Source organism: Oryctolagus cuniculus, chromosome 16, assembly GCF_051225735.1.
Source record: "Oryctolagus cuniculus isolate XC-2025 breed Fujian yellow rabbit chromosome 16, ASM5122573v1, whole genome shotgun sequence".
Taxonomy (NCBI): domain Eukaryota; kingdom Metazoa; phylum Chordata; class Mammalia; order Lagomorpha; family Leporidae; genus Oryctolagus; species Oryctolagus cuniculus.
Window position 1 is genome coordinate 19,526,818 of NC_142882.1, and position 24,776 is coordinate 19,551,593.

Genomic DNA, 24,776 nt, shown 5'->3' on the forward strand with positions numbered 1-24,776 from the left:
CAGGGCCTACTGCGCACGCGCCGCTTCCACGCTTCCACGCGGTTCCGGGTTCCCGGTTCTGGCTCCCGGGTCGCTTCTGTAGGTCTGTCTGGACTCGCTGTGCAGGGCCTGGCCCCCGGCCATTGCTAGTGGCCCTTGATTCCCCCCCACCCCAGGAAGGGGGTCGAGTCGATATCGGAGACCTGGGGTGGTGAGGCCAGGGGCGGGGCCGGGCCTGGGCCGGGGGCGGGACCCGAACCCTGATCGCGCCCCGACCGAGCCCAGCGGGCCTGCGGCTCCGAGATGACCCAGTCCCTGGTCTGTGCGGAGACGGTGAGCAGGTGAGAGACGGGCGGGGATCCGGGCTTCCAAGGGTGCTGATGGGAGCGGCCCCTTGGGGGTCGCAGCTGGCGGGGAGAGGGTCCCTGCGGTGGGAGGTAGTGGGGAGCGGGTCCCTGCGGTGGGAGGTAATGGGGAGAGGCCCCGTGGGGGTCCCTGCGGTGGGAGGTAGTGGGGAGAGGCCCCGTGGGGGTCCCTGCAATGGGAGGTAGTGGGGAGAGGCCCCGTGGGGGTCCCTGTGGTGGGAGGTAGTGGGGAGCGGCCCCGTGGGGGTCACAGCTGGGGTGAGGGGGGCCCCCGTGGCGGTCGCAGCAGGTGGAGGTAAGGGAGACGCCCCCTCCCCCCCCCCCCGCCAGAGCTGGGCTCAGCCCCCTCCCCCGGTCCCCGCCCCCCGCCAGGGTGAGTTCGGTGCTGCATCGCAACACCCGGCAGTTTGGGAAGAAACACCTGTTCGACCAGGACGAGGAGACCTGCTGGAACTCCGACCAGGTGCGGCGCCCCCGGGGACCCGCGTGTGCGAGCTCAGGGGCCTGGATTCCCCCTCCCGGGGGCGGGCGGGGCCCCAGTGTGTGCGCGGTGGGCTCCGAGCCTCGCGTGACCGTGCCCGGGGTCCTGTGTCCCCCCACCTGCTCCCAGGGCCCCTCCCAGTGGGTGGTGCTGGAGTTCCCACAGCGCGTGCGCGTCTCCCAGCTGCAGATCCAGTTCCAGGGGGGCTTCTCGAGTCGCCGGGGCCGCCTGGAAGGTACTGGCTGGCCCCAGGAGGGGGAGGGGCGTTCCGCGCTGGGGTGGGGGCTGCTCCGGATTCCCTGGCCCTCCTTTCTCTGCTGCAGGGTCCCAGGGGGCCGAGGCTCTGAGCAAGATTGTGGACTTTTACCCCGAGGACAACAACTCGCTCCAGATATCCGTGCGCTTGAAAGCCGGGCCCCGCCCCCAGACCCGGTGGACGTGTGACCTCGAACCAGACGCGGAGCTTCCTAACCCGTTTGGTTGCGGTGGGGCAGCACGTTGCTGGTGACGGGGCTGGGGTCCAGGGGTGGGAGCTGGCCCTGGGGCAGGGGGCGCACCAGGAGCCAGCTGTTTGCCTTGACCGGTGCCCTGCACAGCTTCCTGGTGCCGGCCACCGAGGCAGACCGGCTGAAGGTGACCTTTGAGGAGGCCACGGACTTTTTTGGCCGTGTGGTCATCTACCACCTGCGGGTGCTGGGGGAGAAGGCGGTGTGAGAACTCGGGGGTGGCCGCCTCCTCCGGGAAGCCCTCGAGGAAACACGGCCCAAGCTGAACTCTGCGGAGAAGGTTTATTGGTTCCTCTCAGGAAGGGGTACCCCCTCCCCGGCTCCCCTCCCGCCGCGGCCTGTCCAGGAGCTGCCTTTGGAGCCGACCAGTTGCGGGGTGTCCCGGCCCTGCCCGGCTGTCTGTTCCCTGAGTGTCTGGGTGCCCGGCGCTGGTCTTCACTCGGGGTCGGCGGGCACCAGGTCGCTGTGGAAGAGTTTCAGGATGTGGTTCTCTATCACCTGTTGCACTGCGGGGTGGGCGGGGAGAGGGGGCTGTGAGCTGGGACACGCCCCCTTGGGGGCCGGCCCAGGGGAGGCCGCGCTGGGGGGCTCCACCCCCGGAAGCCGCAGCTTTTTAAAATACTTTTTCTAAAGAGTATCTCTTGGGGCTGGCGCTGTGGCGCAGCAGGCTAAGCCGCCATCCCATGGGGGCGCCGGTTTGAGTCCTGGCTGCTCCACTTCCAACCCAGCTCCCTGCGCATGCGCCTGGGAGGCAGCAGCGATGGCCCCGCCCACGTGGGGATCCCCTCCCGGATGGAGCTCTGGGCTCCTGGCTTCAGCCCCGCCCAGCCCTGGCTGTTGCGGGCATTTGGGTAGTGACCCAGCGGATGGAAGGTCTGCCTTTCAAATAAATGAAATAAATCTTTGAAAAAAACCCAAGATTCCCGGGCGGGGCCTCCTGTGTGGCCACCATTGTGCACCGGTGCCCCAGCGAGGGGCAGGCTGGGCGCGCGCTGTCGGCGCGGATGGCCTGTGCACCCCCGCCGCGCCCGCCCCGAGCTCACCTTTCCGGTATCCCAAGGCCACGGCGAGGTCCATCGGGGTGTAGCCGGAGTCGGCCTCGGTGGTCAGATCGGCACCGCGGGCTGCAGGGCGCGGCAGGTACCGGGGGTCGGGGGGAGCCCGACCTCCCCACAGCTCTCAAAGTGGCTCCGGGGGTCCCCGAGGCCCAGGACCCTCCCACCCCCACGGCGCGGTCTACCCCCACTCACCCAGTAAGGCCTCGACGCACTTCACGTGGTTCCCACGCACGGCGTACAGCAGCGGCGTCCCCCCGTTCTGTGCAGGGAGCAAGGGAAACCGCGTCTCCATCTTTCCCCGGATTACCACCTGCCCCTGGTCTCAGCCCTCCCTGACTGCCCACGGCTGCCTCGGCTCGTGCGCCTGCCATCACATCACAGCACTGCCTGTCTTGCCCAGACTCTGAGGCTGGGGGGGGGTCGGGATGGGTGTGCCTCATGTTCCTGGCACCCCCAGCGCGGGCCTGACATCCTAAACGTTTGAGGGTGGGAGAGCAGGAGGCCGTGAGGGTGCCCGGCGGGGGGGGGGGGGGGGCGGGTCAGGGTCCGCGGGGGCGCCTCACCCAGTCGTAGATGTTGATGTCCACGTCCCGCTCCAACAGCAGCCCCACGATGTCCGTGTAGCCGCCCATGCTGGCCAGCGACAGGGCGCTCTCCCGCTCCTTGGCCAGGATGTGCGGGTCAGCCCCCTGGGCAGTGATGGGAGAGGGCTGGAGACATCCCCTGGAATCCTGGGGTCCCCGTGGCAGCCCCACTGTGCCGCCCAGGCACTCCCGGCCCCCGCCCCCGGCCCCCGGTCGGTCCCTGGGAAGCCCGACGCCGGGCAGGGACGCACCCAGTCCAGCAGGAACCGGACTGTCTCGATCTCTCCGAAGGCCGAGGCCCAGATGAGGGGGGTGAAGCCGCGCTCGTCCGGCTTGTTGACAAGGTTGTCACCTGGCGGGGTGGGAGGAGGAGGAGGAGGAGGGTGGTACCGCCGGGCTGCACCCCCGCCTGCTCTACCCGGCACTGCCGGAAGGGGGCGCCCGCGAGGGGGAGCAGCTGAACCGCATGCGCAGATGCGGCGTCGCGGCCCCGAGCGGCCCCGCGGGCGGGCACCCACCTTTCCGCAGGTGTTCCTTCAGCTGGCTCAGCTCCCCCTGGGCGGCAAGCTGGTGGATGGACAGGGCTGTGGGGGCCGGAGAGACGCAGAGTGCTCGCCCGTGCCCCGGCCGGCCCCTCGCCACCCGCTCCCCGGGCACCACACTCACAGTCCAGGGTGGCGGGCAGCGCCGAGACCTCGTTCCCCCGCTGCCGGTTGGTGAGCGTGGTGGAGTGCTTCAGGGAGCTGCCTGCGGGAGACGGCGCCGGGCCTCAGTTTCCCCGTCGCTGTCCGTCTCGGGGGTGGGGCTTGCGGGGAGACCCCTCCCCAGAGGTCCAGGAGCCCCAGGGGGGAGTCCTGACTCCCAGCTAATGGGCACCTGGGGAGGCACCAAGTGCTGGGGTCCCTACTGCCCACGTGGGGCACCCGGACGGAGCTCCTGGCTGCTGGCTTCGGCCTGGCCCGGCCCTGGCTGCTGCGGGCTTTTGCGGAGTGGACTAGCAGGTGGGGGACTCTCCCTCCCTGCCACCCCCCACCACGGCACACAGAGGTGTCGCCTCCCTGTCCAGCCCCGGGGCGGTGACTCACCCTGCAGCGGGGAGACGCTGGCCTCGGGCTCGGCGTCCCCGGGCTCCGGGGTGCAGGGGAAAAGGCTGAGCACCACGGTGTCCGAGCCGTCGGCGGCTTCATCCCCGGGGTCTTCGGGGTCCCCGTGCGCCGGGGTGGGCGGCGACTGCTGGCTGAGCGTGAGGTCCATGGAGGGGAGCTGGCCGGACGCGAGAGATGACAAGGGCACGGTCAACAGCACCACAGCTCTGGGCTATTTTTCTTTTTTTAATATTTCAAAGGCAAAGTGACAAGAGACCAGACAGACATCTCTCATCTGCTGGATCCTCCCCAAACTGCCTGCATGGCCAGGGCGGGGCCAGGCTGCAGCCGGGTCCCCCACGTGGGTGCAGGGACCCCAGCACTCCGGCCATCGCCGGTGCTGCCCCCGGGGGTGTGCACAAGCAGGAAGTTGGAACCAGATGCAGGGCGGGGCCCCCGCACCAGGCTCCTAGGTGTCTGCTGCTGTGCCAAACACCCACCCCAAACAGTAGGCACCATCTGCATACCCAGCCTTGCACCGGAGGGTGAGCCGGAGCTGGAAATGGAAACCAAGGTCCAACTGCTCTCCGGGTCTCCTCTGCAAACCTTGCAGCCCGGGCGCTGGCGTCAGCTTCCTGGGGGCAAATCTGCCTCCCCCTCCCGAATCTGCCTCCCTGGCTCTGGGAACTTGGGCAAGGGACTCCGAGCCTCAGTTTCCGCCTCCATAAAATGGGGAGATGAGGCCGACCGTGCAGCACGTCCTAAGCAGCTGTACAGGGGCGCCTGGCGTCGGCAGGGCTTAATACTCTCTGAGGCTATGGGGGGGGGGGTGTGTCCCGCGAACGTTCCAGTCCCAACCGCGCATCCCAACCGATCCAGGAGGTCCGCTCACCTCCCCACGAGGGTCTCCGCGCCGCAAGCCCGGGTCCCCCAAAACTTGGGGGCCCAATTCGCAAACTTTTCCGTTCCAATGGGTATAGGTGGGAGCAGGCAGGAGCCCCGACCCTCAGCGCACTGGCTTCCTCTGCTGGGACAGAGAGCAACTTGATACGCGACAGCTACCCCCTCCACCCCCAGAGCTCCCCCAGTGCGCCTGCGCGCCCCCGCCCCCCCAAAATGCAAAAGAGCCCAAACGGTCTGTCCCTTTAAGATGGGGGGCGTGGCTTCGCGCTGGGGCCCCGAGCCTTGCAACTGCGCCTGCGCGTTCCTTTCCCCGCCCGCTCTGCAGGCGGTGGGCAGGGCTCCAGCGAGCACTGAGGCTTTCCCTCCGTCTGTGTTCGGCTCCGCCCTCGAGCTTTTCCGAAACGAGCCAATCGGCTTCAGCTTCCAGCGGAAGGGCGGGGGCTTCCTCCAGGCGGAGGGAGGGGGAGTAGGCGGAGCGCCCGGGATTTAAAGGGGCGACGTACCATTGTCGCCTCTACGGAAGTGTCTCTTCCGTGGCTCCCAAGGTTTATGAACGTGGGGCAGAGATTTGTTGGCAGCGTTTATACGGCCCGTGCCGGCTAGGGCGTGTCATGTCCCTCGCCCCTCTCCCGCCTGGGTGCCCCTCCTCACCCGCCTGCGGGAGCTCCGCCTTCCCTCCGTCTCTCGCAGCCCCTCTCCTGCGCAAGGAGACGGAGCGCAGTCCCACGGCCGCCGCCGGAACTGGAGTCGTGCGACGTCCGGTTTGCGCGGGGAAGGCTTAACGGAGCGGACCCAGCGCCCGGACTTCCGGTTCCGGTGCCCTGCTTCTGCCGGCCCGGGTCGCCATGGAGGAACCGGAGATGCAGATCAAGGGGAAGAAAGGTGGTCGGGGTCCGGGGCGGGATGGAGGGGCCGGGGGGGCTCGAGGAGGGTCGGCTTGACAGAGGGCGGGCGGGGGAGCCAGCGGCGCACCGGCCTTCGAGTCTCGGCTCCGCCGCTGCAGGTGTTGTCACCTGTCAGGTGGGCGGTGCTCGTACCCTGTCCGTCCCCCAGTCCTGAGACATCAACAACCTGATATTTAAAAAAATACTTTATTTATATGAGAGGGAGAGGGGTCTTCCATCCGCTGGGTCACTCCCCAAATGGCCGCAACGGCCGGGGCTGCGCCGACCCGAAGCCAGGAGCCAGGAGCTCCATCCGGGTCTCCCACGCAGGTGCAGGGGCCCAAGGACTCGGGCCATCGTCCACTGCTTCCCCAGGTGCTTGAGTTCTGGGGCGGACGTTCTAGCACAGCGGCGAAGCCGTCTCCTGGGACGCCCGCGTCCCCTATGGGAGTTCCTGGTTCGAGTCCCGGCGGCTCCACTTCCGATCCAGCGCCCTGCTGATGCGCCCGGGGGAGCCGCGGACGATGGCCCAGGTGCCTGGGCCCCTGCACCCACGTGGGAGACCCGGATGGAGCTCTGCCTGGAACTGCTTTAAAAAAAAAAATACTGGCGTTCCATGGCCACACTAGCCGCATTGCTTGTAGACCCGTGGGGCTAGTAGCTACCACCATGCCACGGCGCTGGCCTCCTGGGGCTCGGTCATCCACGTGAGGTCGCTGGATGCACTGGCGGCCTCTCTAGGAAGTCCTGCCGCTCCTCTCCGCCCTGGCTGGGCGCCCCGACGCGCAGTCGGGGGTCTCACGCTCGGTCCGTTGTCTCCCTGCCGCCCACCTCCCCATCCACCCCCCAACCCCCGCCCACCGCGGACCCTGGGCGCTGGGCGCAGTCACGGACAAGTTCACAGAGAGCATGTACGTCCTGGCCAACGAGCCGTCGGTGGCGCTGTACCGGCTGCAGGAGCACGTGCGCCGCTCGCTGCCCGAGCTGGCGCAGCACAAGGTGAGCCCGGCCCCGCCCTGGCCACGCCACGCCCCCTGGGACCTGCCCACCACGCCCCAAGACCCGCCCTGCCTTGCCATCCCCGCCCCCTGGGACCCGCCCCCGCCACGCCCCCTGGGATCTGCCCCCACCACGCCCCCTGGAATCCTCCCCTGCCGCACCCCCTGGGACCCGCCCCCACCGCACCCCCTGGGATCCGCCCCATCACGCCCCCTGGGATCCACCCCTGTCGCACCCCCTGGGACCCGCCCCACCATGCCCCCTGGGACCCGCCCCTGCCGCACCCCCAAGGTCCGCCCTGCCATGCCCCGCCCCCTGGGATCCGCCCCGCCCTGCCATGCCCCGCCCCTGGATCCGCCTCCCTGGGCCGGGACCCCAGTGCAGGCCACAGCAGGGCAGGCAGTATGTGGCCAGGTCTGTGCGGCGGGCACAGGGCCCAGCCTGTGCAGAGGTCCCACTGCACAGCGGCCAGGTGTTCACAGCTCAGACCCGGGGAGAAGGGGGTGGCAGGAGGACCTGGGAGAAGGGCCCCCCACAACCCCTGGCTGCCAGCTAACAGCGCCACCCCTGCCCGCAGGCCGACATGCAGCGGTGGGAGGAGCAGAGCCAGGGAGCCATCTACACGGTGGAGTACGCCTGCAGGTGAGGCCACGCCCCTGGCCACGCCCTCAGCCACCTGTCCACACAGTGGAGGCCTGCAGGTGAGGCCACGCCCTCGGCCACCTGTCCACACAGTGGAGGTCTGCAGGTGAGGCCACGCCCTCGGCCACGCCCTCGGCCACCTGTCCACACAGTGGAGGCCTGCAGGTGAGGCCATGCCCTCGGCCACCTGTCCACACGGTGGATTCCAGCCCGGGCCTGCAGGTGAGGCCACGCCCTCGGCCACCTGTCCACACGGTGGATTCCAGCCCGGGCCTGCAGGGAGCCTGGCCCGAGCCCTTCCCCATCTGTCTCAGGCAGTGAGAAGGATTCTGGGAGGCGCCACCAGCTCAGGACCGCGGGCCGGAGGGGTGGGTGGCACTGCAGGAGGGCCCCCGTTCTAGCTTAAATCTTCGGGTTACAAAGTGGAAGTGGCCGGTGTGAGGTTGGTTGGTTTGTCTGTTTAATGTTATTTATTTGAAAGAGTGACAGGGAGAGAGACAGACAGACAGACAGACAGAGCTCCTCACCCACTGGTTCCCTGCCCAGGGGCTGCAGTGGTCAGGCTGGGCCAGGCCAAAGCCAGGAGCTTCTTCTGGGTCTCCACCGTGGGGGCAGGGGCCCAGGGCCGGGTCTCCCATTGGGTGCAGGGGCCCAGGGCCGGGTCTCCCATTGGGTGCAGGGGCCCAGGGCCAGGTCTCCCATTGGGTACAGGGGCCCAGGGCCGGGTCTCCCATTGGGTGCAGGGGCCCAGGGCCAGGTCTCCCATTGGGTACAGGGGCCCAGGGCCGGGTCTCTCATTGGGTGCAGGGGCCCAGGGCCAGGTCTCCCATTGGGTGCAGGGGCCCAGGGCCGGGTCTTCCACGTCGGGGCAGGGGCCCAGGCACTCGAGCTGTCCCTGGTGCACCAGCAGGCAGCTGGAGCCAGAAGCAGGGCCAGTGGGATGCCAGTGCGCTGACCACCAGGCCACACACCCACACGCACCTGCAGCTCCTTCCAACCTCAGCTCTTGGGCAGCTGTGACAGGAGGGCCCGGCTTGTTGTGTGGCGCTTCGCCGTCTGCCAGCCCCTCGGGAGCCCTTGGGGAGACCCCGGAGATGACCACGCCCCTCGGGGAGGCCCCGGAGCTGACCACGCCCCTCGGGAGGCCCCGAGCTGACCACGCCCCGCGCCCTTGCAGTGCCGTGAAGAGCCTGGTGGACAGCAGCGTGTACTTCCGCAGCGTGGAGGGCCTGCTCAAGCAAGCCATCAGCATCCGCGACCACATGAACGCCAGCGCCCAGGGCCACAGGTAGCCCCGCCCCGCCAGCGCCGGCGCTTCTGCTGGTCCTCTGCCTGACCCTGCCGTGGGCCTGGCAGGGGCCAAGACAGGCGGACTCGGGGGGCACCCGGCAAGCAGCTGACCGCGCGCAGGAAGGCGGCAGCGGGAGGGGCCTCCGTGACAGCTGGCAGAGAGGGGGCGTGGCAGGTGCCAAGGCCCTGGGCCAGGTGGCAGGCCTGGGGAGGTGGGCGTGGCCAGGGCCCCCTTCTTGCCCTAACGGACATTTTGGGGGTGTCCCGGGGAGCTGCCATGGAGAAGGCCCAGCCCACTAGGGACGGCCCTGGTGATGCGGATCTGCGCCTGTTCTCATTCTAACGTAATAAACGCGCATTTGAACCCACGCACGCACACGCACACGCGGGAAGCAGGACTCGGGCGGCCTTTAGAAGGGAGGAGCCGTGAGATTCACCAGGTGTCGCCAAGAGGGCGCGTGCAGTGTTCGCCCTCGGCAGGCGGGGGACGGGGTTTGTCTGGGCCCTCGCAGCAGAGCAGGGCCCCTTCCGGCCACGCGTGGGTGCGCGGGCCGTCACTCAAGAACCAAGGCTCCGCCTCCACCGCCCACTTTCCAGCGTGCTTGCCAGCGCCCCCTTGTGCCTGCTGTTGAGAAAAGCAACGTGCTGGCCGGGCTGGAGCCAGGAGCCTGGAGCTCGCCCTGGTGTCCCCCGTGGGTGCGGGGGCCCAGGCACGCGGGTCACCTTCCGCCGCTTTCCCAGCCCACAGCAGGGAGCTGGGTCGGAAGCGGAGCAGTAGGGACTCACGGGCTCCCGGTGTTCTGTTCCAGCCCCGAGGACCCGCCCCCGCCCTCCTCAGCCTGACCCCAGAAGAGCCCCCCCCAACCAGGTCAGTGTCAGGCGTGGCCGGAGCCCCTCTGCTCGGTACTAACTCGGCGTCGACGCAGGGACCTCCTGTCTAACCCCCGGGGCTCCAGGAGTGATGGGGGGCAGGTGGGTGTCCCACCCGGCTCACCTCGTGCCCGCTGCCCCCGTCTTCCTCCTGTCCCGGCCAGACCCGCTCAGCGCAGCTCTGCCCCCGGCTGCCCTGGCCCTCTCTGGGCTCTGTGTGTCTGCCCCTTCTCTAGAGGTGACGTCACGTGCCCGAGAGAACGTGGCTGTGTGCTGTGGCAGTGAGTGCCTGCCCTGTGACAAGCCACCCCCCGACTGAAAGTCTCTGGGCCCCCATGGTGCACCTGCCCTGGCTTCTGCCGGCTGGGCCGGGCACAGCCAGGCGCCGTCACCTGCGGCTCGCTCACCAGTGGCCACAAGCCAGGGGTCTCACGCAGCCGCTGTGGCTGGCAGAACCGTGGTCTCCCCACAGAGCTGCCTCCTGCCCCTGCTTGCCCCACACCTGTGGGTGTCTCTGGCCAGGGATGTGGCCATGCCCAGAGCGGGCGGGAGAGGCGCCCGTCCTGGGGGTGTGGCCGAGCAGGGCCTCCAGGAGGGGCTATAGTGATGTCCTCTTGGGCCTGTTGAGGACAGACCAGAGGTGCCCCGGGGGCTGACTGCGCCCTGGCCCGCTGGCCGGCTCCTGGGGTCATCCTGGGAGGCAGAGGGACATGGAGCCCCCAGCCCATCAGAGCCGCTGCACCCAAGAGCCAGGAGGAGGAGGGTTTGTGTGTGTGCAGTCAGAGAGCACCCAGCTCAGTGAGCACTTAGGGAGCTCCACAGGTGGTCAGGGAGCACCACAGGTGGTTAGGGAGCACCACAGGTGGTCAGGGAGCACCACAGGTGGTTAGGGAGCATCACAGGTGGCCAGGGAGCACTCAGGGAGCACCATAGGTGGTCAGGGAGCACTTAGCACCACAGGTGGTCAGGGAGCTCTTAGGGAGCACCACAGGTGGTTAGGGAGCATCAGGTGGTCAGTGAGCTCCTAGGGAGCACCACAGGTGGTCAGGGAGCACTTAGGGAGCATCACAGGTGGTCAGTGAGCACTTAGGGAGCATCACAGGTGGTCAGTGAGCACTTAGGGAGCATCACAGGTGGCCAGGGAGCACTTAGGGAGCACCACAGGTGGAGTGAGCACTTAGGGAGCACCACAGGTGGTCAGTGAGCACTTAGGGAGCACCACAGGTGGGGTGAGCACTTAGGGAGCACCACAGGTGGTCAGTGAGCACTTAGGGAGCACCACAGGTGGCCAGGGAGCACCACAGGTGGTTAGTGAGCACTTAGGGAGCACCTGCCCCAGCAGGCTGGGCTGTGGACCTGTGGGTGCTGAGGAGCCCCGCATGCTGTGACACTGTGGGGAGGGGTGCCTCGTCTGGATTGCCTGCAACAGGAAGGACCCCCGGGGCTCAGCACTGGCCACAGCTCAGGCCCGCCCTCTCCAGCACCCTGGTGCCTCCCGTCCTCAGCACTAGGACACTGTCCGCTGCCCGCGCCTCCTGCTGCCCCCTCCGCTGCCGCACCGCCCATGCTGTGGCTCCTGAGCCCGCCCCGGTCCCTCGGCCCCCTCCCTCCTGCCCTCCATGGACGTGGCCCTGTTGCCCCTCCCAGGGCCGTCACCCTGTCGGGCATCACTGCCACATTTTCTAGATGAGCAGACAGAGGCTCAGAGACAGGAGGCGCCAGGCCCTCTTGCCCGGAGCTCTGCCTCGGCTTGGCCGGGGCTGCTCCTCCTCAGGGCGGCTGCGGCCCTGGGTCTGCCTGCCAGACCTCACCCTGACCTTGACCCTCGCCCTCCAGCCCCGTCAGCGCTGAGCCCTGTGCGACCTGGCAGGGACCCAGGCCGGGCCAGCGCGGCCAGCGCTTGCTCTTGCTCTCGCCCGGAACCCCCAGCTCTCGCTGCACATAGCCTGGAGCCCCGTATTTTTAAATTTTATTTATTTATTTATTTGAAAGGCACACGGAGAGACAAATCTCCCATCCGCTGGTTCACTCCCTAGGTTCCCGCGACAGCCAGAGCCCAGCGTTCCACAGCCAGGAGCCAGGAGCTCCCCTGGGGCTCCCACGTGGGTGGCGGGGACCCAAGGACTCAGGGTGCGCATCCGCAGGGCGCCGGCTCGGACGGGGGGCAGCCAGGACTCAGCCAGTGCCCACAGCGGGTACCGGCACTGCAGGCAGCAGCTTTACCCGCTACGCCACAGCGCCGGCCCCGAGGACACCTGTTAAGACCCCGGGAGGCGCCGGAAATCTAGTCCTAATCCATGTCTATACTGTATTTTTTCCTACACATACCTACGATACGAGAGGAACAAAAAGCCATCGAACACAACACTCCACCGTAGAGTCTAGCAAAACTGGCAGTCACCCCTCCACACCTGGCCCCTGACTAGACGGAGGGTCACCGGACCCGAAACACAGGCGTGGGCGGGACAGCCGCTCGCCGAGCAGCCGCAGGGTGGCGTGGACGGACGGAGCGCTGGACACAGGGCAGTTCATGTCCCACCTGGCGGGGCGCGAGATTTCCCCACGCCGGCCCGGAAGGCGGTTTCAAACGTACGAGTGGTGTATTTCTGGAGTTTCCCATCCGGTTAAGCCAGGAACTTCCAAAGCTGCTGTGGGCTGTGAGGGATGTGGAGCCACGTATGCCCCGCCCCGGTCAGCCATGGATCCCTGCACCCCACTGTGTGTGTGCGGCTGCACCGACGGTCTCACAGGGGTCCTCTTCCGTCCCCCGACAGCGCCAACCCCAAGCACAGATGGGAAAGTGGAGCCCCCGAGAGGCGCTGTGTGACGTGGAGCCCGGTGCCGCCCCCTCTGGTCCTCCAGTGGACCAGGAAGACTGGGCAGGACCTTCTCCCCGGGCCGAGGTGGACGCTCACGGACCTGCCTGCCTTGAGAAACGCCAGCCTGGCTCCGGGGTGGGCGTGGGAGCCTTGTCACAGGGATGGGTCTGAGATGAGCATCATGGGAAAGGAACCGTCCTCCCAGAGGGCTGGGTGGATGGAAGGCAGAGGGGGCGCCTGGGAACATGGCGCGGGGCCCTGGGTCCACCTGTACCTGACACTGGAAAAAAAAAAAACCCTCAATCCGTTTCCCCAAGCCCCCAGAAGACTGTGGGATTTTTGCTCAGATTGGTGAGTGCAGAGGAGCTGGGGTGGGTCCCTGTGGAGCGCACAATACACGTACAGCTCCAGTTCTGCCGCGTGTGCGCCGCTGGGCCCCAGCCTTAGCTCCAAAAACCTCAGTTCCCCAGGAAGGTCCCGGCAGACCGGAGTACGCTGTTTGGGCGGCAGCCAGAGTGGCTCCCAGGCTCACTGCTTGGCAAGGGCCCCCAGCTCACTGTGGGTGGGTGAGGGACTAGGGCGTGGGGCAGGAGAGGGCCCTGCGGGGGCGTCGGATGGGTCAAGGGGTCTGGGGGCCTGACAGGGAGGTGGGCCAGCCTCTCGCCGCCAGGAAACGGGGTCCGCCCCCCCTCTCCCTTCCTGGGGTGTTTTAGGGGGCGACTGGCTGCTGTAATGTAGGAGAGAGGGGCCCCAGCCTGTCACCCAGCAGCCCTGGGATGCGACCTCAGCCAGAGGCCAATCTTTCCTCCCTAACAGATCTAAGCCAGCCCCCCCCCGGGGGGGGGTCAGACGCCCCTCGGGCGGGCGGGAATTCCAGGGCTCCTCGGTGTTCATTTAATTTGCATCTCATTTGCATGTCTGGCTCGCCTTTCCCACTCAGAGGACGCTCTCCCCATTGGCCGCCAGGGGGCGCAAGAGGCCAAGCTTCGTTGGGGAGATTTGGGCTCCAGGCGGTCATGCCAGCCGTCCTGGCTTGTCCTGCTAGGCCATGGTGACCTTCTGTTGTTCAGAGAGTGAACCGAGGCTCAGAGAGCCCAGGTTATCCGGCAGTGCCATGCCTCTGTCCCCCGCCGCGAACGAGAGCTCACAGCCTCCCCTTGTTGGGGGGCCGGGAGCACTGCAGGGCTCTCCCAGGCTGGGCCAGTAGCACCTGCTCCCTGCGCAGTCCCCGCGATAGGAGAGGCAGGCAGAAGAGGGGCAGTGAGCTCCCTGAGCTGTCGGGGCATTCAAGCAGGAATTCGTGCCCACGAGGGTAGAAATGGCCGGGGAGGGGCGTCCTCTAACCCGGCGTGAGAGGTGCGCCCACCCCAAGCTCCACCCAGCAAGCCTGGCCCCCAACCCCTTCACCACCTCCCAGGCCCTTCTCTTTCTAACCTCTTCTCCAGCAACTCAGAAGTCAGATGGAGACCCCTGACTGCCCCCTAGGGGGCGCACTAGTAACGTGCGGAGGGTCCCTAACAGGAACAGGGCAAGGCAGGGAGGCACCTCGTGGGAGACTGGGTGTCGATGTTGGAGTGTACTCCTGCCTGGAAGAGAAAGACCCAGAGGGGACTGAGAAGCCAGGAGCGGGAGGTGGGGGTGGGGAGCCCGCATGGCGGCAGGGGGCTGTGGACTGGGGGGGGGGGGGCAGGGGCAGGGCCAGCATTTCCCGCCACGCCCCAGCTGCTCCCAGAGCTGCCCCAGCTGTCGCCCTCACGTAACCAGAGCCTGCCTGTTGCATCAGAGGCGAGCAGGCGGCCGCGGGTAAACAGAGCGGCCCTCGGGGGGCCCGGGGCTCCCCAGCCACTTCCACGCTCCCCAAGCCTTGTTCTGTTCATTGGAGCCGAGGCGGAAGCCCCCCGCCCGGTCTGGGCCCTGCTGTGTCCTTGGGACGTCGGAGTGTGTGGCGTGGAGCCCTGGCCCGGGGGAGGGGCTGGGGGTGGGGGGTGAGGCTAATCAGTCAGTGTGGACTTGAATTTTCAGGGCCCTGGGAGAACACGCCCAGACTCCCGCTCCAAACTGCCTGTGCCACAGAAAGGTAAACTGAGGCACGGGGCAAAAGATCAGGCTCCCCCGTTTCTTTCCTTACTGACCCCCGGCCCCCTGCACACACACTGCCATCCCTCTGAGCCCAGGCTGCCAGCTGCCTGTTCTTGTCTCCCACTCAGGGCACCAGGCGGCCCCCAGGCCTCGACCCCCTGCCTCCCCACCTCCAAGCCCCCCACCTGGGCTCCCAGGACAGTCCACTGGCACCCACGGCTCTGGCTGCATGCCCACTCCCCACCAAACCATGAGCTCCGCATCTCGTCTCCCTCGGCGCCTGATCCCTCTTCCAAAGCCCTTCTCTTGGTGGCAAACTTCTGCTCATACGTGAAGACCCAGGGCAAATGCCCCCTCTTCCAGACAGCCCTCCCTGACCTGTCCAGCACAGCCCTGACCCTCAGTCTCGGTCTGTCCTGGCCTCCTGACCCTATCGGGCTGGGGGAGTGTGGGGAAGCCCAAATGGGGGCTTCTGAATCCCCCAACCAGCAGCCTCCCTCATCCTGTTAAAAAAAAAATTCACTTGAGACATGAGGAGACAGCTCCCATCCGCTGGGTCACTCCCCAAATGCCCACAACGGCCAGGGCTGACCCAGGACAAAGCCAGCAGCCAGGAACTCCAGGTCTCCCACGTAGGTGGCAGGGACCCAAGGACTTGAGCCAATACAGGGTGCGCATGGGCAGGGAGCGGGGAGCTGGGGTCAGGAGCTGGGACTCGAACCCAAACACTTTCAGGTCACCAGCTGTTTACCCGCTGTCCTAAACCCTAGGCCAAACACGTGCCCGGTCCTGTCATCCTTTTCACATTCGGTCACTCACCAACCCTGGCCAGCCCGGGCCCTGTGCTGGGTGGTGCTGGGAGGAAGGGGTGGGTGTGCAGGTCTGGGCTGGGGTCAGTTCTGGAAGGCAGGGGTGGGAGGAGCGAGGAAGGAAGGGGCGTGGATTGGGGGGGAGAAGCGTGGGGAAGGTGGGGGGGGGGGTCAGGCGGGGCCAGCAGAGGCCAGAGCCCCCCGGGTCCCTTGCAAGCCTTGCACGTGTGGCTGACAGCGGAGGTAGGCTGCAAGAGGTCGGAGTTGTTTCACTCCGGATGGGGTAAGTTCGGGGTCGGAGTCAGGGTCCCAGCAGGGTTAAGGGGAAGCCGTAGTGGGGTTGGGGTGCGGAGAGTCTGGCTGATCTGAGGCACCCCCCACGGGCTCGGACCCCCGCGCCCCGCGCCCCGCGTCCCCTGCGCAAGTCCAAGCCCCTGCGGTTCCTGGGGCGGGGCCGCGCGCCCCGGTGCCCGCCCACCGCGGTTCCGCGGCACCGCCCTCTATGCAAATAGATCCACCCCCACCCAATCAGCTCCCGGGGGGCGGGGCCGCCCCTCGCAAGCACCTGCGGCCAGCCGCGAGCCCCAGGAGCGCTGGGTGTGCAGCCGTCGCGGTACGGGGGCCGAGCGGCCGGGGGCCGAGGCGGAGCAGGTGCGTGTCGGGGTCGGGCCGGGTCAGCTCGAGACCCGTGCGGCGTCCCGTGGGTGGCTCCTGGGGGGCTTGGTTGGGTTGGGAGGTCGGGGAACGTCGCTGTGCTCCCGAGGGTGGTGCGTGGTGCGTGTGTGTGTGTGTGTGTGTGTGTGATTAAGGGGTGTGTGCATCCGAGGGGGTGTGAGACCCGGAGGGGGTGTGGGGGTCCGAGGGGTTACTGTGCGAGCATTGTGTGTAGAAAGGGATACCTGATGGGGCTGTGAGTGGGCGGCATAACGAGGGGCAGTGGTGTGAGGCCTTTGATAGTGTGTTCTGAGCTGTGTGTGCGAGCTGGTGGCGCTGGGAGACCCTGTTAACACGTCTGTACGCTGCGTGCCCCCCTCTGCTCGCCGTGTTCCCCACCCTGGAGATGCAGCTGGGGTGAGGGGCTACAGCTGTGCCTCAGTGTTCCCATCTGGGATATGGGTACAAGAACAAGAGCCCCGGCCTTCTGGGGCTGACAAGCCGACGTGGGTGGCCACAGGCCCGCCCTCCCTGGTTCCCAGCCAGCCCCCAGCTGCAGAACTGAAGTCAGAGATGGCCGAGGCCTCCTGCCTAGCCCAGGTGGGAGCTCTTGCTGGGGAAGGTCAGTGGTTCTCACAGTAGAGTCCTGCTAAGTCCTGCTAAGCAGATGTCAGAGACCAGCGCGCCGGGCCCCTCCTGTCTCAGCCCTTTCTGGATCAAGGAGCCATCTCGACTCCGGGGGTGCAGAATGCTAGGACTGGGGGGGCTGTGGGATGTCACCTGCAGGAGCTGCAAGTGGTTTTCGGCTGGGGGAGCGGGGAGATGGAGGCCAGGTGGGGGCACCCAGGCCGCTCAGGGAAAGGATGGGGTTCAAGGCCATTCCTGGGTCCTGGAGAGAACAGAATCCGGGGGAGGGGAGGGGCAGGTTCTGGCTCCCGCGCCCCCACCCCCGCAGGCCGCGGCCCCTCTCTGAGCCCCAGGGCTGCCCCTGTGAGTTAAAACCGCTGGTTGCCCCACCTTGGCGGCAAGGAGTTCAGGCGTGTTGGGGTCTGGCTTCCTGGAAGCTTCGTGGCTGGCACCTTTGGCCTTGGCCATCGATGTTGTCCGTCTGGGATCCCAGCTCGGCACGCGGAGCGCATCCCAGCCCTGGCCCGTGAATCCCGCGGATGCTACGTCCTCTGAGGGCTTCTGTGGAGGGCTTGTGTGGCTGCCCGGACACCCTCAGACCCAGGGTTGGGTGTCTGAGACCCTAAGGGGGGTTTAGGGCTGGATGAACCCAATGGCCCAGGCCGGGCAGGGGACCAGGTGTTTGGGGGTGCATCAGAATGGGCCTGGGGTCCACGCTCTCGGGGCCCCTGCCATGTGGCCCTGGGGGCAAGTCGCCTCCTCCCGTGTGTGAAGTGGGGCAGCCGTCTCCGCTTCACCGGGCACTGGGGCCAGGCAGGCAGGCGCCCTCAGACCTGGGCCCGAGGGGAGCCAGGTTCCCCCGACCTTGCCCTCTGCGTCATCTGAGACCAGGAGGGGGCCCCGGCAAAGGTGGGCTGGGAGAAGGAGTGACCGCTTTCCCACCTTCCCAGCCCTGGGGCGGGGCTGCTGTCCTGGCCTCCCACCCCAGTGGACTTTCTGAGGGATCCTGCATCTGGCCACAGGGTCCCTCGCAGCCTCTCTGTGCCCCTGGGACACCGGCCTCCCCTTGCACCTGCAACCAGCCCAACACATTGCAACCTCAGGGCCTTTACACCTGCCTTCTGTCCACCAGGTAGGCTGCCCTCTCCCCTGATCCCAACATGGCCTGCAACTCCCGCCCTGCTTTGCTGCTGTTCAGTGTCTTCCAGGCAGAGAACCGGGCCCCAGGCTTGGCTGTGTCCGTGGTCGCCTCTCCCGTCAGAGCTCCATCAGCCCCCTGCTCCTGCGTCCCGGACATTTCTGGGGGGAAGGGGAGGGGTCAGGCTGCCCGGCTGCGGGCACAGTCCCTTCCGCCCTGCGCTGATCGATGTGCTAATTTCCCAAGCAGGGAGACCTGGGCCTCTGGGGATGAATTTCTGGCGCCCCATGGGGAGATCTTTCTCTGGAACAAAGGGGAATCTTGGGCTGTGGCCCAGGGGACATCACGGCGGGGCGGGGGGGGGGGGGCGCAGTGGCCTTGGACTCCATCCGGGATCCGGTCCGGAGTGTGGGGTCTCTCCTGGCGGTGGGGGGTCGGGGGAGGCAGAGGGGGCCGTAGGGAGGGAAGGGGCGTTCCTGGCAGGTGAGCCCACCTTGCCTGTCCGGGTCTACAGTGCGAACACCTTTGGATGCGCCCTCCTCGCCCCCCACCCCCGGGCCTGAGCGGAAGCAGGAGTTGGGGGTGTCCAGAGACGGGTCTGAGGGTCTCCAGTTGGGTCTCAGTTTCCCCGTGGGTGCCAGGATGCAGACACCCCCTGTTCCCCCATGCCGCCCAGCCCCCAGCCCACATCTCTCCCCAGCGGTGCCGGCCCCCATAGAGGGCGGGCCGCAGGGCAGCAGGGGCGGGGGGCTCGTGTGTAGAGAGCTCTGTGTATATTGGGGAGGGGCCTCAGGTGTTTTGGGGGGCACCTGTGTGTGCTCAGGGTTCTGTGTGCATCTGAGGGGCTCTGCTTGTGTTTGGGGAACCGTGTGTCTGGGGGGAGGTCTCTCTGTGCCTGGGGTCTCCATGTGCGAAGGATCCGAATGTTTTTGGGGTATGTGTGGGGGTTGGGGGGCTCTGTGTGCATTGGCTTTTGGGGGGACTGCTTGTATTTTAGGGATTCGTGTGCAGAGGTCCTCATGGGCTTCCGGGGTAACTGTGTCTGAGGGTCCCGTGCACCGGGCAAGTGTCCAGATGTCCCCTGTTCTGTCCATCCAAGAAGCGAGTGTGCTGCCTCCGGCTGCTGAGCTGGGCTGAGGGGAGGTGACCCCCAAGGCCGTCTGTGGGGGGTCAGGGCCCCGGGACCACCACTTTCTGGAGCAGGAAACTGAGGCAAACCCAACCTGCCCCCACCAAAGGCAGGTGCGGGCGCCAGGGGCTGCTGTGGGCTGAGCCACGCCCCCGTCACCCACAGGGCCCCCACCTGGTCCCCACCTCCGCAGGGCCCCTGGGAGGGGGCGGGTCTAAGGCTCCGGCTGCGGCTGCGGAGGGAGGGTCGCCCGCAGCTGGGGTCGGAGCCGCTGGAGCCCCCGAGAGAGGGGAGGGGGGGTCCCCGGCTTTCCAAGGGGCTCTTCCTGTCCGCTTAATGAGGTGCTTGGGGAGCAGGTGATGAAACCGCCGCCGCGGTTGCGTGAGGCGGGGCCGTCGGCCTGATTCGCTGCGCGGCGCACGAGCGGCGCCCCCTCCCCGCATGGCCGCGTCCCGCGGGCCCTCACCTCCCCCCCAGCCGCCGCCGCCACCGCCGCCGCCGCCACCCACCTGCCTCCCACTTCTCACTTCCAGGCCTGGGTTCCCCCTTGGCCCGAGCTGTGGTCTCAGAGGTGGGCAGAATAGGAGTGAAGCACCGCCCCCGAGGGGGGAAACACCCCCCTCCTGCTGCTACTGAACTTGAACTCGCAAACCCTGGGCTGCCAAGTGAGGTCAGGATCCCGTGACCCCTCTCACAGGGGGAGGAAGCGGGGACCTGGTGCAGCGGGGCGTGGCCGCCGTGGTCGCGCACGGAGGCACACTGACTCAGCGTCCCCAGCTCTGAGCACCCCCCCGCCCCCCCCCCGAGCTTCTGGGAATCCAGATCTGGCATCCCCAACTCCCCCAGCCGGCGGCGGGAGGGGGATTCTCACCCCCGATTCCAGGGGAGACAGCAGAGCTGCCCCCTTGCAGAGGAGGAGGGTGGGGCCCCTTGCACTGTGCCAGCCTCTGGGTGGAAAGACCTCAGAGGTGTTTGCTGATCGACTGAGTGACCACCGAGACTCCGCCCCCTGCCCCTTCCATCAGTAAGTGACCACATCCCCGCAGCTGCACGCTCTGCTGTGGTCCCGGCCCCACGTCCCCGCCTGAGCACCTGCCCCAGGCTGTCCCTGTCACCTCCCTCCGTGTGGGCAGGGTGCACCCCGGGGCAGCCACAAGTAGGGGGAACTTTTAGATTTAAAACAAAGCAAGTGGAGAGAAATCCCACTCAGAAAGACAAGATGTGCAAATCCTCAGAGTGCAATGAATTGGCACCAACTGAACATGGCAGGGTGTCTCGGAGTGTAGGACTCCCTCCCCACCCCTCCGGCCACCTGCCCGGCGTGGCCTCTGCTCCAGGTAGCCACCAGGCCCACCACAGGTGAGCTCTTAAGAAGTTAATTAAATTGGGGCCGGCTCTGTGGCGTAGTAGGCTAAGCCTTTGCCCATGGCACTGGTATCCCATATGGAGGCCCGGCTGCTCCACTTCTGATCCAGCTCTCTGCTATGGCCTGGGAAAGCAGTGGAAGATGGCCCAAGTCCTTGGGTCCCTGCACCCACGTGGGAGACCCAGAGGAAGCTCCTGGCTCCTGGCTCCTGATTGGCGCAGCTCCGGCTGTTGCGGCCATTTGGGGAATGAACCAGCGGATGGAAGACCTCTCTCTCTGTCTGTAATTCTCTCAAAATAAATAAATAAATAAAATCTTTAAAAAAATAGTTAAATTGAGAAGCAGAGAAAAACATAGCGAAATCTTCCATCTACTGGTTCACTCCCCAGATGGCTGCAAAGGCCAGAGCTGTGCTGATCCAAAGCCAGGAGCCAGGAGCTCCATCCGGGTCTCCCACGTGGGTGGCAGGGGCCCAGGCACTTTGGCCCTCACCTGTGCCTCGCAGTGTGGCCGTTAGCCGGGAGCTGGGGTTGGGAGTGGAGCTGGGAGCCCAGCGCTGGTGCTGTAATGTTGGCTGTGGGTGTCCCGAGGCCCCAAACGCCTTTTCGTCTCGGAGGATGGACCTTCGAGTCCTCCTGTCTGGCTGACGGCCCAGCTAGCTCCCTGCTTCTTCCAGGGGTCGGTCTCGGCACAGGTTCGTAACCTCATCCGTGCAGGGTTTGAGGTTACAAAGTCGGGGGCGCGAGGGGGGCCAGGGTGGCACAGTGGCCTGAGCCGCCACCTGTGGCGCCGGCATCCCCTCTCGGAGCTTGAGTTCGGGTCCCGGCTGCTCTGCTTCTGATGCAGCTCCCTGCTAACGCGCCTGGGGAGGCCGCGGAAATTGGCCAAGTACCTGGGGCCCCTGCCACCGAGGTGGGAGACCCGGATGGAGCTCCTGGCTCCTGGCTTCAGCCTGGCCCAGCCCTGGCCATTGGGGCCATTTGGAGAGTGAACCAGCGAGAGGAAGATCTCTCTCTCTCTCTCTCTGACTGTCTGTCTCTCTCTGTCTCTCTGTCTCTGTCTCTGTCTCTGTATGTATCTCTCTGTGTCTCTCTCTGTCTCTGTGTGTCTCTCTCTGTCTCTCTCTCTTTTTGTCTCTCTGTGTCTCTGTCTCTCTCTTTCTGTGTATCTCTCTCTGTCTCTGTCTCTCTCTCTGTCTCTCTTTCTCTCTGTGTATGTCTCTCTCTGTCTCTGTCTGTCTCTGTCTCTCTGTCTCTGTCTCTGTCTCTGTGTGTATCTCTCTCTGTGTCTCTCTCTGTCTCTGTGTGTCTCTGTCTGTCTCTCTGTCTCTCTCTGTGTGTCTCTCTGTGTCTCTATCTCTCTCTGTGTGTCTCTCTCTCTGTCTCTCTGTCTCTCTTTCTCTCTCATTCTGCCGCCTTTCAGATACATAAAATAAATCTTAAAAAGGAAAAGAGCTGGGGGCTGCTAGACGCTTTGCCTGCAAACGCCCACCCCCACGCATCACCCCAAGCCCCCATGCAGCCCCTACATCTAGGCCCAGGGCTGTGCGTCCTCCTCTGGTGTGCCCTCCTGGGTTTCCCCTGCACCCCGCTGGGTCTGGGCGTGCTCTGCTTTCGGGTGGACAAGGACGAGGCGGGGTGGAGGCAGGGAGGAGGCCTCCCCCACCGCAGCCTCTTCCCTCCCACGTGCCGGGCACATGCAGTGGCCTGTGGCCACTTCCCCACACTCGCCGCCCCGCCCCAGCCGTTCCGAGCCGGCTGACATCTGGAGTGGGGCTCCCAGGGCCCGTCTGTGGCTGGGCCGGGATTTGCATGCGAGTACAAATAGATATGCAGAGCCCGGGCCGCCGCCCCCGCACTGCTGCCTGGCGTTTCACACCTGGGCGCGGGACAGGTCCACGCCGAGCGGCCCGATTTGCATGCGCGTGTATTCTGGGCAGGCTGTCAGCTGGGGGCGTCTGAGAGGAAGTTATTGAGGGAAGAGGGGGGGGATGGTGTCGGCCGTGTCTGTCTCGACCAAATCTCTGCTCCCTCCCAGGTCTGACTTCTACTCTGGAGGTGACCAGGGTGGATGGGCATAGCGCCAGGGCCACAGTCACGCCTGGAAGGGAAGGCTGAGGGTTTCATGGGTACTTTGAGATGGGTTTTGCAGGGTGACTAGGAGTTGGCCGAGTGAAGACGTTGGCAAAGGGCTTTCCAGGCAGAAATGGAGAGTGCAGCAGCCTGGTTCTACATTTTTACTTCTCAGTATTTATTTTAAGATTTTTTTTTTTAATTTGAAAAGCAGAGTGACAGAGGGAGAAACAGAGAAAGAGAGAGGTCTTCCATCCACTGGTTCACTCCCCAAATGGCTCCGACGGTTGGGGCTGGCCCAGGCTGAAGCCAAGGGCCAGGAGCTCTCCCCCGCAGGTGCAGGGGCCCAAGCACCGGGCCGGCCTCCGCTGTCTTCCCAGGCGCATCAGCAGGGAGCTGGATTGGAAGCAGAGGAGCCGGGATTCGAACCAGCGCTCCGACACGGGATGCCGGCGTCCCAGGCGGCAGCTGGGACACGATCCCGGTCCCTGAACTTTTACTTATTTATTTTTATGTATTTGCAATGCAGAGTGACAAAGACACACACACACACACACACACACACACCTTACACCTACTGAGGCTGGGCCAGGACCCGAGCCAGGAGCCAGGAGCCCGGAGCCCGGAGCCGGGAGCTCCATCCGGGTCTTCCGCATGGGTGGCAGGGACCCGGGCCCTGAAGCCGGCGCTGCTGCCTCCCAGATGCGCATGCGCGGGGAGCTGGCGTCAGGGGCGGACCGGGGGCTTGAAGCCAGGCCCAGCGACGTGGGATGACGGTATCCCAGGCAGCACCCAAACGCCCGCGCCGGGGAGCTACCTGGGCAGGGACCCTGAATCCCAGGCTGGGGACTGGACACTTTTCCTGAGGGCAGTGGGGAGCCATGGGGAAGCCGGGGGCGAGGCGGGCCCCGGCCGGAGCTGCGAGCGGCTGGGAGAGCCAGAGTTGGGGTGGCCTTTGCCTCCTGGGCGATGACATGGGGCGTTCAGGGTCATCGGGGGTCGGGGCAGCAGCCGGGGCCCCTGTGCACCTGTCCGGCCTGGCCCCGGCGATGGTGCAAAACCCGCAGGGGCCTGGGAGGACACAGCCGCTGAGAGTGGGCGGCACAGGCTGGGCCCGACAGGTGCAGCCCCAGCCCCCACAGCCACGGCTGGGAGGTTGTTTTTTCTCTTTTGTTTTTTCTTTTCTTTTCTTTATTTTTCTAAGATTCACTTATTTATTTGAAAGGCAGTTAGAGAGAGAGAGAGAGAGAGAGAGAGAGAGAGAGAGAGAGAGAGAGAGAGAGTCTTCCATCTGCTGGTTCACTCCCCAAATGGCCGCAACAGCCAGAGCTGTGCCCATCTGAAGCCAGGAGCCAGGAGCTTCTTCTGGGTCTCCCACACAGGTGCAGGGCCCAAGCACTTGGGCCATCCTCCACTGCTTCCCAGGCCATAGCAGAGAGCTGGATCAGCAGAGGAGCAGCCAGGACTCGAACCGGTGCCCATATGGGATGCCAGCGCCGCAGCCAGTGGCTTTACCCACTGCGCCACAGCACCGGCGCCCACAGCTGGGTGTTTAGATGAGAAATAAGAGGCGGGCGTGGGTGGGGCAGTGGGTTAAGCCACCACGCGGGCCGCCCACACCCCGTCCTGGACAGCCTGGATTGAGTTCGGCCTCTGTGGCTGGCCCAGCTCCCTGCGCATGCGCACCCTGGGAGGCGGCCGTGCCGGCTCCAGTGCCTGGGCCCCCGGATGGAGCTCCTGGCTCCTGGCTTCCGCCTGCCCAGCCCTGGCTGTTGGGGGCACTTGGGGAGTGGACCAGCGGATGGAGGTTCCTCTGCCTCTCTGCGCTTCAACGAAAAACTGTTTTCAGTGATAAATCGAACCCCATCCCATTTCTGCTCGGAACTCTCTCCTACTTCCCCATGGCTCCTGGACATAAACCCTCAGCCCGACCCTCGGCTCAGAAGGCCCAGGGGGCCCAGGCTTTGTGGCCCCCCCTGCCCTCTCCCTCACGCCAGCCCCCTGCCCACCTCCCCCACGCACCTGCTGTTCCCACTGCCTGGAACTCACTTCCTGTCTCCCCTCTCCACTCTCAGTTCAGTGCAGACCCCCTGCCCTCTGGCTCTGGGGTGGGGTGGGGGGCTGCAGAGCCACATGACCCCTGCCCCAGCTACAGTGTCCATGGCTAAAATGGGACAGAGTGGGTCAGTGCTGCGGCTCACTAGGCTAATCCTCTGCCTGCGGCGTCGGCACCCCAGGTTCTAGTCCCGGTTGGGGTGCCGGATTCTGTCCCGGTTGCCCCTCTTCCAGGCCAGCTCTCTGCTGTGGCCCGGGAGTGCAGTGGAGGATGGCCCAGGTGCTTGGGCCCTGCACCCCATGGGAGACCAGGAGAAGCACCTGGCTCCTGCCATCGGATCAGCACGGTGCACCGGCTGCAGCGTGCCGGCCGCGGCGGCCA

The 24,776-nt window shown here is 66.2% G+C and overlaps 4 protein-coding genes across 20 annotated transcripts in view; 3 read left to right on the forward strand and 1 right to left on the reverse strand.

The window, feature by feature from the left end:
- NR2C2AP (nuclear receptor 2C2 associated protein) lies at positions 1-2,244 on the forward strand. 2 transcript variants are annotated; one of them, XM_089315785.1, is made up of 5 exons: positions 1-320; positions 717-807; positions 955-1,060; positions 1,149-1,216; positions 1,420-2,244. In XM_089315785.1, the coding sequence occupies exons 1-5, from the start codon at positions 283-285 to the stop codon at positions 1,537-1,539; spliced, it is 423 nt and encodes a 140-aa protein (XP_089171911.1). In that variant the 5' UTR covers positions 1-282; the 3' UTR covers positions 1,540-2,244. The 2 variants fall into 2 exon arrangements, with proteins under 2 accessions (XP_089171911.1, XP_089171912.1); XM_089315786.1 differs by having other exon boundaries at positions 13-320; positions 1,009-1,060.
- RFXANK (regulatory factor X associated ankyrin containing protein) lies at positions 1,499-5,742 on the reverse strand. 12 transcript variants are annotated; one of them, XM_051828112.3, is made up of 10 exons: positions 5,613-5,742; positions 4,951-5,082; positions 4,059-4,236; positions 3,640-3,720; positions 3,492-3,557; positions 3,225-3,325; positions 2,953-3,078; positions 2,582-2,648; positions 2,375-2,455; positions 1,499-1,794 (listed from the first exon to the last, which is right to left on the reverse strand). In XM_051828112.3, exons 3-10 carry the CDS (start codon positions 4,225-4,227, stop codon positions 1,499-1,501), a joined length of 987 nt encoding a protein of 328 aa, XP_051684072.3. In that variant the 5' UTR covers positions 4,228-4,236; positions 4,951-5,082; positions 5,613-5,742. The 12 variants fall into 12 exon arrangements, with proteins under 12 accessions (XP_051684072.3, XP_051684073.3, XP_069915160.2 ...); XM_051828113.3 differs by having other exon boundaries at positions 4,951-5,085; positions 5,613-5,741; XM_070059062.2 differs by having other exon boundaries at positions 1,595-1,837; positions 2,953-3,051.
- BORCS8 (BLOC-1 related complex subunit 8) lies at positions 5,703-12,498 on the forward strand. 2 transcript variants are annotated; one of them, XM_051828121.3, is made up of 6 exons: positions 5,703-5,843; positions 6,732-6,844; positions 7,422-7,486; positions 8,664-8,774; positions 9,586-9,644; positions 12,421-12,498. In XM_051828121.3, exons 1-5 carry the CDS (start codon positions 5,807-5,809, stop codon positions 9,617-9,619), a joined length of 360 nt encoding a protein of 119 aa, XP_051684081.1. In that variant the 5' UTR covers positions 5,703-5,806; the 3' UTR covers positions 9,620-9,644; positions 12,421-12,498. The 2 variants fall into 2 exon arrangements, with proteins under 2 accessions (XP_051684081.1, XP_069915168.1); XM_070059067.2 differs by lacking the exon at positions 12,421-12,498 and adding an exon at positions 11,683-12,011.
- Positions 8,701-24,776, forward strand: part of MEF2B (myocyte enhancer factor 2B) — a 21,500-nt gene continuing 5,424 nt past the window's right edge. Inside the window, exons 1-2 of one of the 4 annotated variants that reach the window (XM_051828109.3) lie at positions 8,701-8,774; positions 9,586-9,644. The gene's annotated coding sequence lies outside the window, so the exon portion shown is untranslated. Of the gene's footprint in view, positions 8,775-9,585; positions 9,645-15,890; positions 16,005-17,656; positions 17,767-24,776 lie in introns of those variants that run through there. The other 3 variants (XM_089315780.1, XM_089315781.1, XM_051828108.3) reach the window with 3 other exon arrangements.